The 14,193-nt window shown below is 50.6% G+C and overlaps 1 protein-coding gene across 1 annotated transcript; it reads left to right on the top strand.

The window, feature by feature from the left end:
- Nucleotides 1-7,459: 7,459 nt before the first annotated feature.
- On the top strand, nucleotides 7,460-11,270 carry GJD3 (gap junction protein delta 3). Its single transcript, XM_058703995.1, has 2 exons — nucleotides 7,460-7,686; nucleotides 8,459-11,270. The coding sequence occupies exon 2, from the start codon at nucleotides 8,463-8,465 to the stop codon at nucleotides 9,240-9,242; it is 780 nt and encodes a 259-aa protein (XP_058559978.1). The 5' UTR covers nucleotides 7,460-7,686; nucleotides 8,459-8,462; the 3' UTR covers nucleotides 9,243-11,270.
- Nucleotides 11,271-14,193: the final 2,923 nt, after the last annotated feature.

Consider the following 14,193-nt stretch of genomic DNA (forward strand, 5'->3'; position numbering starts at 1 on the left):
GGGCTTGCAATATACCCTTTACTTTACTCTAAAATATATCCCTCTTCACTTCCTTTTGAGAACTATTCTGATCATGTGCTGATGTACCGACCTAACAGCCCCTGGCCGTGTGGTAACAGGTCTAAGAGATAGGCATCATGACCTAACCAAAGCCAATCAGGTTTTTTCCTGGGATTTTATACATGGGTACAAAGTTCTTCCATCTCCTTCATACTCAGAAGGCCTTGGCCCTACATCAGTAAGTAGTTTCAAATATGCATGTCTTTTTTTTTTAATTCCTTTACAACTATTTTGATAATCGGGACAACTATTTGATGATCTCAATAAGGGCAACTGGCTAACCATTTAGAAAAAAGAGAAATGTTAGATAAATCCAATTCCTTCCTCACATCTTATACCAAAGTTAAGTTCAAACAGACAATATTTATTTAAATGTCAAAAGCAAAACCATTTAGAAATGTACCAGAAGAAAAGTAATCTTGAGTTACAGAGGGATATCCAAAACATATCCCCAAGGGTAGTGTTGACAAAGATCTGGAAAAATGATCCCTTTCATCAGAATCTGGGCAAAGAGGCCAAACTCTGTCTCAAAAACTCTCACTTTAAGAAATTTAGTTCAAAGGGCACCTGGTGGTTCAGTTGGTTAAGTGTCCAACTCTTGAATTCAGCTCAGGTTGTGATCTCACAGTTGTGGGTTCAATCCCCACATCAGGCTCTGTACTGACAGCATTGAATCTGCTTGGGATTCTCATCTCCCTCTCCCTCTGCCCTTCTGCTCAAGCGCACTCTCAAAAATAAACATTAAAAAAGTTAGGTCAAGAGAAGAATTGAAACATGCAAAACCATGTAAACACAGAAATACAGGAAATCTCAATATCCTAGTTACATAATGTTACAAATGCTACCATTAGGGGAGAGTGGGGCAAAGTACACAAGGGATCTCTGTTTCTCAAAACTACATATAAATCTACAATTACCTCAAGAAAAGCCACATGCAAAGATGTTTTTTAAAAAAGATGCTTAGGGGCGCCTGGGTGGCGTAGTCGGTTAAGCGTCCGACTTCAGCCAGGTCACGATCTCGCGGTCTGTGAGTTCGAGCCCCGCGTCAGGCTCTGGGCTGATGGCTCGGAGCCTGGAGCCTGTTTCCGATTCTGTGTCTCCCTCTCTCTCTCTGCCCCTCCCCGTTCATGCTCTGTCTCTCTCTGTCCCAAAAATAAATAAAAAACGTTGAAAAAAAAAAAATTTAAAAAAAAAAAAAAAAAAAAGGATGCTTATTGGGGCACCTGAGTGGCTCAGTCGGTTAAGCGTCTGACTTCAGCTCAGGTCATTATCTTGCGTTCGTGAGTTGGAGCCCTGCATCAGGCTCTGTGCTGACAGCTTTGGAGCCTGGAGTTGCTTCGGATTCTGTGTCTCCTCTCTCTCTTTGCCGCTCCCCTGCTCACACTCTGTCTCTCTCTCTCAAAAATAAATAATAAACATTAAAAAAAAAAAAGAAGAATCTATAGATTCTATTTTTTAAAAAAAGATGCTTATTAAAGTTTATGTAATAAAATTGAAAGTAACCTAAATGTCCAACGAACAGGAGACTTCAGATAAAACAATTGGTTTAAACAAATTATGGTACAATGAGGAATACCAGGTACTCACTAACAATGATATATTTGGGGGGGGGGGGGAAGAAAAATATTGATTGACATGAAAAGACACCCAAGACCTTACTGAGTGAAGAAAGCAAGCAGATTACAAATCAGAGGTGAAGTCCCTGTCTGGTAAGTATGCATTTGTTTGTAAAATAAATCAAAGAAAGCATATAAAGCCTCTTTAAAAAGAAAAAGTCAGAAACCTTTACCTTTTAAAAGTGGAAGTTTGGGGCGCCTGGGTGGCTCAGTCGGTTAAGCGTCCGACTTCGGCTCAGGTCATGGTCTCGCGGCCGTGAGCTCAAGCCCCGCGTTGGGCTCTGTGCTGACAGCTCGGAGCCTGAAGCCTGTTTCAGATTCTGTGTCTCCCTCTCTCTCTGACCCTCCCCTGTTCATGCTCTGTCTCTCTCTGTCTCAAAAATAAATAAACGTTAAAAAAAAATTTTTTTTAATAAAAAATAAAAATAAAAGTGGAAGTTTGTTCCCAGCAAAGCACTTGCTAACTAAAAGACTCTGAGTAAATACATCTCTTGACTATTCATTCTAGACATTCGAGAAGATAAAAATTCTAGTGCTAATAAACTTGGTTGTATACATTTAAACCCTTTATAGAATGTAATTATTTCTCCTACACAGGAAACATTGCTTAATAAATATTAAGCAATATTACATCAATTAGAATTACAAAAGAATACTTACTGGGAAAATAAAGGATTCAAAACTTGCATTAGTTGATATATAATACAATAAGCTTACTAAGCCTTTTTGTTCTTTTATTATATTTTTTAGAGAGAGAGAGAAAAATCCCACTCAACCGAGCCACCCAGGTGTCCTATCCTTTTTGTTTTTTTAAAATACATTGCATCCCACTGTTTTGCTGAAGGGGAATTTTTTAAGTGATTCCTAGCCATTTTTCCTAAAACCCAAAGACAAAATTTTTGCATGCATTTTTTACTTCTAGAGTGAGGGATATCTGTTCTGACCTATCCAGCACCTCTTTCCTCAGTAATTCCACTTTTGGAAGATTATTCTGAAGTCCAAAAAACAAAAAGTTTGTGTCCAAAAGCATTCATCGTGGCATTATTTACACTGGTGAAAAATGGAACAGAATAGGCGTACTGCAATGGAAGAATTGGTTAAACTGGTACACCTTATCATGTATTACCAAGTCATTAAAAGTCATATTTTCCCAAAACATTTAATAGCACAGGAAAGTCATTGTGTTGGGTAGAGGGGGAAAAAAGATACAAAAACTATCCTGTATAATGCATCAAAACTCATTAAGTTATATTATAAAATGGTGCATTTCGCTGCGTGTAAACTATACAGCAACAAAATAGGAAAAGCTATCTTTTAGATAGTATGAAGCTCAAATATAAACCAGAGCTTCTCAAACTTGCACTTACAAATCCACTAGAGATCCTGTTAAACTGCAGATTCTGATTCAGTAGGCCTGGAGTGAGGTCTGAAGTTGTTACTAGTAATTTCCCCAAGTGATGTCAGTGCTGCTGTCTGGAGAGCCTAGTTGGAAAAGCAAAGGTGTAGAGTACATGTCAGTGCTCCTCCGTGTGTGTGTGTGTGTGTGTGTTCCCTGGACCGGCAGGATTAGCATGACCTGAGAGCTTGCTAGAAATTCAAATTATCAGGCCCACTCAAGAACTGGGTGATTTAAAAGCACCTGTTTTAAAAAGCGCTCCGTTAATTCTGATGCAAACTGAAGTTTGAGACCAAATGCTATGTGCGCTGAAAGGCCAACTGCAAGTTGCAGCAAACCGTCATCTGCTTTTCTTTGGATAATGAGATCTGGGTGATCTCATTTTCTTCTTTGCATCTTCCTATAGTTCACAAAAATAGTGTTACATGGTTTTATTCGAAATGAAAATAACTATAATTTTTTTCAGGTTTTTAAAGTATTAAATGGATTCCAGTTCTAAAATGATGCTGAACTTGTACCACGCCAGGAATCGATCTCAGGTGTTTCTTACCGATGGGCCGCCCGCACCATTGCAAATCTGAGGAGGGTGTCCGCAAGCTGTGTTGAAAAACTGTGTGGCGGTTAATTGTAGGTGTCAACTTGACTGGGTTAAGGATGCCCAGATAGCCTGTAAAATATTACTGAGTGTGTCTCTTAGGGTGTCTCCAGAACAAATTAGCATTTGAATCAGTAGACTGGGTAAAGATCACCATTACCAATGCGGATGGGCACCATCCATGCGGATGGGCACCTTCCAATCCGTTTGGGCACCAACCAACCCGCCGAAAACCTAAATAGAACTGTTCAGCGGGTGGGGGCAGACCTGGGGGAACTAGTTTCTCTGAATCCCCACCTCCGCGGAGAAAGTCATTAAGTGGTGCAGATCTGTGACAATGAGGGTTAAATTCCCCTTTACTGGATGTAAGGACACCTACCGGGGAGAAAAGACTACATTTCCCAGCCTTCCTTGCGGAAGGTCATCCTGGCCAATGATAAGTGAGCAGTCGGTCACATGGCAGCTTCCGGGACTTTCTGAGAGAGCCGTTTTTGCACAAATTTGTCCCGCCTTCGTCCCTTCCTCCATCTGCTGCCTGGAATGCGGCGGAGGAGGAATGGTGGAGGACGAGGACCACACCCAGGGAGGAGTTTGGAAGGAGCCTGCACCCCCAAGGACTTTGAGGCACAGAGCTGCCCCTCCTCCCTGAACAGCCCATCGCCCTCCTCCTTTTGTGTGAGAGGGAAACCAGCTTCTCTCTTGTTTAACCCCCGCTTAGTAGCTGTGCTGTTACAGCCGAACCTAATCTTAAATAATTATAGAGCCAAGGGAGGAGGGAAGGCCTGAAGGGGAAGCAGGTCCCCGTGAGTGATAAAACCGCAGAGCCTGAGGGGTCTATTGGGAACCACAGGCTGAGGGCGGGGAGAAGAGAGAGGAGCGGGGACAACCTGTGAACCGAAGGTCGCCTGTCCGGAGGATTTGCAGGCCTGGAAAGAGTTTGAAGGGTCAGACACTGTGTAGCGGAGGGGGGGAGGGGGGAGGGGGTGGCGGGGAATCCTCCAGAGTAATCAGAAGCCAACACAACCACGCGCATCTGACTCCCTCACCTTTCCCACCTAGGCCGAGGGGGAAGGTGAGGGAGGAATTTTACCATTAACCCGTTTTGGGGTTTTCATTTCTACCCAGGACTAGACATTCTGATTACCGATCTCAGACCAAATCGGCCACTTAAGTGATCACTAGCTTTAGAGGAGACCAGAGTTAGCAAATGAGGCAGAGTGAGCTCACTGTCTTGGGGCAGAGATGGTCTGCCCGGTCCGCAACCCTCCCACCCCAACCTTCACCCACCCAGCCTCTACCACGTGCCAGGAACTGTTCTAGGTGCTGACACGGGACAGTGAACAGGGCACCTCGTGGAGCATACATGCTAATGGAGGAGATGGGTGCTACACGGGATACAATTTTTAAGTAACCAAGTATGTTATGTAGTGATCAGTGCAAAGGAAATAAAGCTGAGAAAGGGGATAGGAAGTAGGGGGTTAAATTCCCGTTAGGAAGGCTAGGGAAGGCCTCACTAAAAGGCAACATTTCTGTAAAGACTAAAAAATGTTAGAGGGGTTGGGATGCCTGGGTGGCTCAGTCGGTTGGGCGCCTCTTGATTTCAGCTCAGGTCATGATCTCACAGTTCGTGAATTCAAGCCCTGAGTCAGTGGGAGCCTGCTTGGGATTCTCTCGTTCTCTCTCTCTCTCTCCCTCATGCGCAGTCTCTCAAAATATATAAATGAACTTTAAAAAAAAATGTTAGAGGGGCACGGGGACAGAAAATACAGCCATGTGTTGATGATGTCACTTACTGGGTACAACCATGTAGTGCCTGCATATGTGTGTCCATGTGTGACGGAATGGGAATTGGCTCCCCAGCCCCCACAGGGTAGAGTGAAGTGTCTGGGACAGAGATTGAATATGAAACTGGGCAGGATGGGCCTCTCAGCCCAGCTCCAGACCTTAAGTATGGCCAAGAATGGGGCCATGTGTCACCAGCCCTGGGCAGCATCAGTGACACCTCCTCTCAGTCTGGACAGCGCTATCTGGGAAGGAGGACGGGCCCCGGAGATTGCACAGTCTCCTGTGTCTGGCCTGTGGCATCAGGGATTGTGGACAGCATGTGACCATGCTCCTGCCTCACCCTAGCCCACTACCTCTGCCATTTTCCATTCCCCAAAAGCAGACAGATCTGATGGGGTTTTTCCAGGCTGGGCCAGTGTCCCGACCCAGCAGGGGCTGTGAGGACAGGGCAGGGACCATTCCTGGACAGTCAGGAGAGATGAGGTGTGTCCCTGAGCCCCCATGGCTGGGGCTGGGCGTTGGGGGTCGGGGGTCGGGGAGCAGCTTTGCCAGGAGCAGGCAGAGGTGAGGGTTGGGAAAGTCAGCCATACCCCCACCCCACATCCTGTTTTTGGAATGTGGGGCCCCAGCATGTGCTTTCCTTTGGACTTTGTCCAAGGCAGTGTCTCCCCACCCAGGTCCACTCCCAAGGGAACCCTGCATGACAGTGGGGCGGGTTCCCCACCACATCCATCATTAACCGAGGGTTTTTCCAGGCTGGGCTGGACCCCTGAGCCAGTGTAGGTGAAGGGCACATTTCCCACCCCTCCCTGAAATCAGGCCAGGGGGTCCCTGTCAACACATGGAAAACTATACAGGCCCCCATGGCTGACGGGGAAAGGAAATGTCATGGAGGGGGAGGTTCTGGGCCTCCCCACTCAGAGAGGGGCAGGCGTGTCTGGGCCCACCAGACCCAACCAAAGCCCTGGGGATGGTCAGGCCCCGGAACACCACCTGGGAAGCCCAGCCAAGCTAGAGTGAGAACAGTTCCATGAGGGGCTTAAGCACATGGGCTCCCAACCCATCAAGCCAGGCATGAGACGGGAACTGGCTATTTACTTGCTGTGTGGGCAAGTGGCTTAGACCCTCCCAGTCTCAGCTTCCCTCCTGCCAGGGTCATCAAGAGGATGCAATGAGCTGATTTGTGTGATCGGCTCGGCGCAAGGCCTGGTCCAGAGCGGGTGTACAGGGGAAGGGGAATGGTATGCGGGTGGGGCAGATTCCTAGAAAGGCCTAGAGGGGACAAACAAGATGTCTAAACCTGAGGGTGTCCCCTCCTCAGCCACTCAGATCACCACGCATCATCCTAACTCCTCCCCTAAGGGATAGCTTCTCCTGCCACCTAGAGTTGTAGAATGTGATTCAGAGCCTTACGAGGGCAGAGAAGTCCTTCTATTCATTTTTCACATTATAAAATAACATGCTTATTAGAATAAATCTGGAAATTATAGAAAAGCAGGAAGAAAGCAAAAGCTTTTATTTAACCACCAGTGCTGAACACTCTTGATGCCTTAATGGTTCCCATATGGGATTCTTTCCTGGGCACAGGTTGTCTTTGTTCTCCATAATATGGTTGGGACCTTAGCACTAAGATAAGGAAACTTGGGGGTCAGATAGTGCAGACTCCTCAGCTGACAAGCCAGGAGACTGGGCCCAGAAGAGCTCAGTGACTTGTCTAAGGCCAGTAGTGGCAGAGGTGGAACCAGATCTACTGAGATCTGCTGCCCCCAACGCTAGCACCAAACCCTCCTCCAGCCCTGAAGACTGCCTTCAAAGGTGACAGTCAGTTGCTAGTGGATCTAGGCCTTCCAGTTTGGGGGAGTCTGTTCCATGGGCTTCCGTAAAGTCCCCTTCCCTCAAAAGGGGTGTGGCTCTGGTTAACCCCCACCCCCATTTCCAGAAGGAGACACAGCAGGTGGGATGGGGGGAGGGTGGGTAAGGGATAGAAAGGGAGGGCTGCAAAGCCCAGCAAGGGGCATGGCCTTGTGTCTGTTCCCAAGGGTGGAGCCAACCGACAGGGCCACCCTGTCCCTTTAAGAGAAGGGGGAGAGCAAGCCCCTCTCGGCTATTCTGTCCTGTCGTCTATCCTGGCCAAACCCAAAAGGGAAAATGAAAGAGGCCCCGGGAGAGTAACAGGTCCCAGCCATCTCCCAGGATCCGTCCCTCAGCTCTAACACCTCAGCTCCAGCCACAGGGTGAGTGGGGTCAGGCTGGGGTCCGGTGGCACGGGGAGCCTGTGGGGCCTGTGTGAGTGTGTTGGGGAGGTTCTCCGGAGATGTGGGAGGCTGGAAGCAGAGGGACACCATGGAGGAGATCGGAGATGGCTGGGCCGCTCAGGAGTGGGATGGCAGGGGACCCCTAGAACAAGGGATAATGACAGAGTTATGGAACTCCCCATTCTGAGAGGAGTTCACTGCAGTAAGAAGGGCAGGAGAAATGGTGGGCAGAGAAGGAAGGAGGTGAGGTCCCTCTGGGTCTGCTGGCTCCCACCTCTCCCAGGTTAAGTTGGGTCTGGACTCCCCGGTTGGAGGTACCACGGTTGCCCATGGAAAGCATCCTTGGGCACGTAAGGGCACCGCTGGGCTTCTGGTTCTACAATGCAGTCGGTCTGGCCCTGCCGATGTCAAGTTGATTCCCTACGGATATAGACTCTGGAGGAGCATGGGGTCCAATCAAGCAGGCCCGTGGGGGTCTGGCTAGAGCACCAGGGTGGGGCTCCTCCCCAGCACCTTCTCCCCAAGGAGAAAGGCACCCACAGTTGAGAATCTCCTAACCCCTCCTGCCCCCGCCCCCTTGCTGACTCCCTCGTTCCCACAAAATCCCAGCTAAACCCAGGCCTAACTGAGCCCCTGCCGCACCCCAAGTTAGAGGAGGGCTAGCTAACCTCACTCCATGGGCTGGGGGGCTGGGGTGGGGCGCGGATCGGTAGCCTCTGACACCGGTCCCCCCCAACCCCCGCGTCCCCAGCGCCATGGGGGAGTGGGCGTTCCTGGGCTCGCTGCTGGACGCCGTGCAGCTGCAGTCGCCGCTCGTGGGCCGCCTGTGGCTGGTGGTCATGCTGATCTTCCGCATCCTGGTGCTGGCCACGGTGGGCGGCGCCGTGTTCGAGGACGAGCAGGAGGAGTTCGTGTGCAACACGCTGCAGCCCGGCTGCCGCCAGACCTGCTACGACCGCGCCTTCCCGGTCTCCCACTACCGCTTCTGGCTCTTCCACATCCTGCTGCTCTCGGCGCCCCCCGTGCTCTTCGTCATCTACTCGGTGCACCGCGCCGGCAAGCAGGCGGGCGGCGCGGACGCCGGGCCCGGGCCGCCCCCGCGCCGCCGCTGCTACCTGCTGAGCGTGGCGCTGCGCCTGCTGGCCGAGCTGGCCTTCCTGGCGGGCCAGGCGCTGCTCTACGGCTTCCGCGTGGCCCCGCACTTCGCGTGCGCCGGCCCGCCGTGCCCGCACACCGTGGACTGCTTCGTGAGCCGGCCCACCGAGAAGACCGTCTTCGTGCTCTTCTACTTCGCCGTGGGGCTGCTCTCGGCGCTGCTCAGCGTGGCCGAGCTGGGCCACCTGCTCTGCAAGGGCCGCCCGCGCGCCGGGCGCCGTCGCCAGGCGGCAGAGCGCGACGGCCGCCGCCACCGCGCGCGCCCCGACCCCTGCGGCCCCCCCGCCTACCCGCACCCGGCGCCGGCCAGCGACAGCGAGGGCGGCAGCGGCCACAGCAAGGCGTCCCTGGCCACGGTCCGCCAGGACCTGGCCATCTAGAGGCGGGCCGCGGGTGCTTTCCGGAGAACTGTCCCCGGGACCCTGCCCTGCAGCGTCCCCAGCACTTCCCGAGTGCGCTGGGTTGAGTGGGGGACCCGTAGATTGAACTGTGGCAGGTCCTTGTTGCCCTGATCCAGGTGGCAGGGGGGAGGCCTGGGGCTGAGAGAACGTGCACAGGAGGAGGGCACCGCAGAGCCGGAAGGGGAGGTGCAGGTGGTGCCCAGAAAAAGTACTTGTGATACCAGCCTCCCGAGGGCCTCTCCTTCTTGGGGCTGAGGCGTGGCCTCTGTGTGGGCTCCCTGTGTATGGCCACACACTGCACATATGTGTAGTATGAGCTGCGTGTGCGCATGCACATGTAAAACCTGTGTGAACTCTTTGCGTGCGTGCACGTGAACCGTGTGTGTACGTGTGTGTGTGTACATCCTATGTGGGCTCTCTGTGTGTGCGTGTGTATTCCCTGTAGGTCTGCGTCTGTGCAGGCATCTGTATGCCCTGTGTGAGCCGCGTGTGCATGTGTGTGTGTATGAGAGACAGAGAGAGATCTCTGATATGTACCGGGTGGGTGGTCAGGACCCAGTGCCAGCAGCAGCCACACTGGCTCCCTCCCTACCTGCAGGGGCGTGGCAGGAAGGTCTCCCCTCTTGACCGAGCCCACAGAGAGAGGAGGCAGGCGCCCCTTCACGCTGGGCAGGCCTCAGTGCGGTAGGGCTTGTGGACACCATCCACACTCAACCTTGTGGCCTGGGCAGTGGCCAAGCCCTCCCTTTGGTGGAGGTAGAGTAGGGGTGGGCGGTAGGGTCAGAGGGCAGGACTCTTTTCTAGATTCACCCCCTCACCCTGCTGCTGTTCCCCCCCAGTCCATAAACTCGGCTAAGTCCCTGCCGACCTCAAAAGAAAGCTGCCTGAAACGTGCCCCTGGCCCTGCATTTCCCTGTAGCCACCACCCTCTTCTCTCCTCTGAGAGTATAAAGAGCCACCTACATGGCCGCCTCTGGTCCTGCTCCTGTCTCTTCTCTGTCCCCATCTGTCTTCCTCCCTCTCCACCCCAGTGGGGCTGCTCTCCGTAAGATCACCCAGGCCCTAAGTGACATCCAGGGGCCACCACGTGACTACACCCTGGACTTTGTTCAACCCCCCTGAGCAGGCTGCTGCGACCCGCTCTGCCTGATTTTCTCCTGCATCCTTGGCCCTTCCCTCTTTGTCCTCCTTTCCTTGCGCTCTTCTTCCTGGACCCCCCCTGCCTGCACTGCACACAGCAGCCAGAGGGGTCTTTCTAAATAGTCCTCCTCCTTAGGCCCCCAGGGGCTCCCTGTCATCAGGGTTAAGTCAAGCACCTGAATGAGCCTTCTGAAGTCTTGCCCTCTCCTGGCCCTGCTTCACCCCTGCAGCACGGGCTTCCTAACCATACTGACTTTTCTCTTCCTACAAACACAGTGACCAGTTTCTTCCAGATGTTTGAACGTGCTGTTTCTTTGTCTGGAGCAGCCTCTCTCTGCAGCACCCCCCTCCCCACCCTAGCTAATACCTACCTGCCTTTCAGTCTCATTTGGAAATAAATAGATCCTTTTCCTAATGGCCCCCACCCCCAAGTCAGAGCTAGATGACCACGGCACCCTTGCTTCTCCAGACAGAGCACTTCTGCTGAATGGCATTACTTGCTCCTCCACCAATGGCCCCAGAGTCGTGCTTAGTAAAACATGTTGATAAGGAACCCAAGGCGTCCCAGAGGCCCAAGCACTTATCCTTGCTCACGGTGTGCAATAGTGTCTCTCTGATGTTGATCAGTCAGGTGTGCAAAGCCTGGATCTCCAACAAACTCAAATGTGGATACACAGCTGTTCTCCGGATGTATTCGTTCAAGGCATATTTGTTGAGCACATACTATATGCCAGACAACATTCGAGATCAGAACCGTTCAATAGAAATAGGATGTGAGCCACATGTGTAATTTCAGATATTCCATTAGCCACATTAAAAAGTAAAAGGAAACACATGAAATTAATTTTAATAATATATTTTCTTTAACCCAGCATATCCAAAATACTATTTCAACACATCATCAATATGAAAAAAGCATTAAGGAGATATTTTATATATATATATATATATATATATATATATATATATATATATTTTTTTTTTTTTTTTTTTTTTACTAAGTCTTTGAAATCTGGTGTATATTTTATGCTTGGAGCACATCTAGATTTGGACCAGCCACATTTCTGGACTCAGTCACCACATACGGCTAGTGACTGCTGTACTGAACAGAGCAGATCCAGATGTTGGGCTCCAGTGGGCAACAAAACCTGCCCTCATGAAGCTTACAAAGCAGGCAATAAATATAGCACATACCACCAGATATCGCTCAGAGTAAGGGCAGACAGTGACTATCCCTGAGGAGTGACCCTGGAACAGAATGTAGCAAAGAGCTAGCCATGAAGCTGGTTCTGGGAAGAGCATTCCTGGTGGAGGGGCTGGCAAGTGCAAAGGCCCTGAGGCAGAAATATGCTAGGGTGTTTGAGGCCAGCAAGGAGGCCATTGTGGCTGGAGTGGAATGAGGGATGGGAGTGTGGTCACCAACACCTCAAATGCAACCCAACTGCCTTAGTTGCCTTCTCAGTGCTGTTATCTCCATCCACCCAGGCCACCTGCACCCACTACTGCCGAAGGCTGTCTTCTGCCCACCTCCCATGTCCTGTCAACCACCTAGTCCCATTTTACCACCGAAGCATTTCCTCCCTCTACCACTCTCATCCCTCCAGGCGCTGCCCAGGGTCAGCCTTGTCACCAGTGGCCGCAATTGCTCCCACAGCTTCTCTGCTCCCTGCAATTCCAGTCCAAACAGCTCACTCACTGGCTTGAGATCCTTCACTCCCATTGCCCTCTCGGTCAAGTCCAGCTCCTGAACCGGCCCTAGCCTGAGCCCATCCCAGCCTCTCCAACTCACCTCTTCCAACATTCCAACCAAAATGGTTAAAGCACAGAGCTGGTGACAGTTTCTGGTCACACGAAGCTATTTATCACCTCTGTGTCCCAGCTGGCTAACTCCTTCCCTTACACCTAATTTAGCTGGGAGCTGGGACACCTCTTCCAGGAAGCCTTCTGAAATTTGTCCCAGGCCTGGTTAAATGCCCTGAACTCCCATAGACCCAAGACTTAGCCACGGCCTTTCCCAGCTTGTACCCCAGTCAGCATCCTTCAGTCAGTCTCCCTGATGGTGCAAAGCACATGTCAGCAAGGATCAGACCCCACAGCAGGGGTTCTCACCTGGGGGCAGTTTCTCCCCCCAGGGGACATTTGGCAATGTCTGCAGACATATTAGTTTGTCACAGCTGGGGGGAAGGTGCAGCTAGCATCTAGGGGCAGACGCCCTACAATGCACAGGACAGCCCCTCACGACAAAAGAATCCCTGGGCCCAAAACGTCACTTGTGCCATAGCTGAACTGTGAGCCCCTGAGGACAACCTCAAGCCCCAGCATCAAAGGTACAACTCCAAGGGGGCATTTTATAAATGTGGGGCCACTGCTACAGTTGTCAAAATGAAGGCAATCCTGTTGGCATTTGGTAGGCAGGGGCTAGAAATGCCAAGATGCCCTCTTACAACACGCACCACACGTGGGGGCACCTGGCTGCCTCAGAGCATGTGACTCTTGATTTGGGTTTTTTTTTTTAATGTTCATTTATTTTTGAGAGAGAGCTTGCTCATGTGTACAAGTGGGGGAAAGGTAGAGAGAGAGGGAGAGAGAGCATGGGGGAGGTGCAGAGAGATCTGTGCTGACAGCAGAGAACCCGAGGCAAGGCTTGAACTCACGAACTATGAGATCATGACCTGTGCCAAAGTCGGACGCTCAACCAACGAAGCCACCCAGGCACCCCTGATTTCAAGATTGTGACTTGGAGGTTGTGACTTAGAGCCCCAAGTTGGGTGTAGAGATTACTTTTTTTAAAAAGGGAGAGAGAAAAGAAATCTCACACATGACTTTAGAATGTCCCACTGGATGGTCACATAGTGAAAAGCCTCTCCATAACTACCTAAGCCCAAAACCTGATTCTGTTTCACAAGTAAAACCTTAGGGTTGTGGTTGGGGATTTTTTTTTTTTTTGCGTGGTTTTATTATACATTGGCAGCTTTTATTTCAACATTACTCATAAAGTTTCCTAGGCTTCTTAGGGCGCCTGGGTGGCTCAGTTAAGCATCTGACTTTGGCTCACGTCATGATCTCACGGTTCGTGAGTTCAAGCTCTGCTTCCGGCTCTGCATTGGCACCGTGGAGCCTGCTTGGGATTCTGTCTTCCACGTTCTTTGCCCTTCCCCCGCTTGCTATCTCTGTCTCAAAATAAATAAAAACTTTACAGAAGAGGGGCGCCTGGGTGGCTCAGTCGGTTAAGCGTCCAGCTTCGGCTCAGGTCATGATCTCGCGGTCCGTGAGTTCAAGCCCCACGTCAGGCTCTGTGCTGACCATTCAGAGCCTGGAGCCTGTTTCAGATTCTGTGTCTCCCTCTCTTTCTGACCCTCCCCCGTTCATGCTCTGTCTCTCTCTGTATCAAAAATAAATAAACGTTAAAAAAAAATTTTTTTTAAAACCTTACAGAAGAAAAAAAAGTAGAAGGAATAGGACAATGTTCTATCTGCTATGCAGTTGTGTCCAAGTATTAACGTACTGAAATTCATAGTCCTTCCCCTTCATTTCTCCTTTACAATACAGCGTGATAGCATAGTGATTTTTGTAAATCACGTGGATAGGTATGTTACGTTAAACTTCTGTCAGATTCATAAAGAAAATGTTAGAAAATATTTGCTGGAGGAAGAGAACCTTGGCCTCCACGTGCACGGTGACTGCCCAGATGGCGATAAGTAGGGAGCTGCCGCCACCTGGTGGCTGAAGCAGAAATGGCAGGCAGACTCCCACGGAAGGAACTCTTTCTGTCCAGGAATCTCTTCCTGTC

Source organism: Neofelis nebulosa, chromosome 16 (genome assembly GCF_028018385.1).
Source record: "Neofelis nebulosa isolate mNeoNeb1 chromosome 16, mNeoNeb1.pri, whole genome shotgun sequence".
NCBI classification, from domain to species: domain Eukaryota; kingdom Metazoa; phylum Chordata; class Mammalia; order Carnivora; family Felidae; genus Neofelis; species Neofelis nebulosa.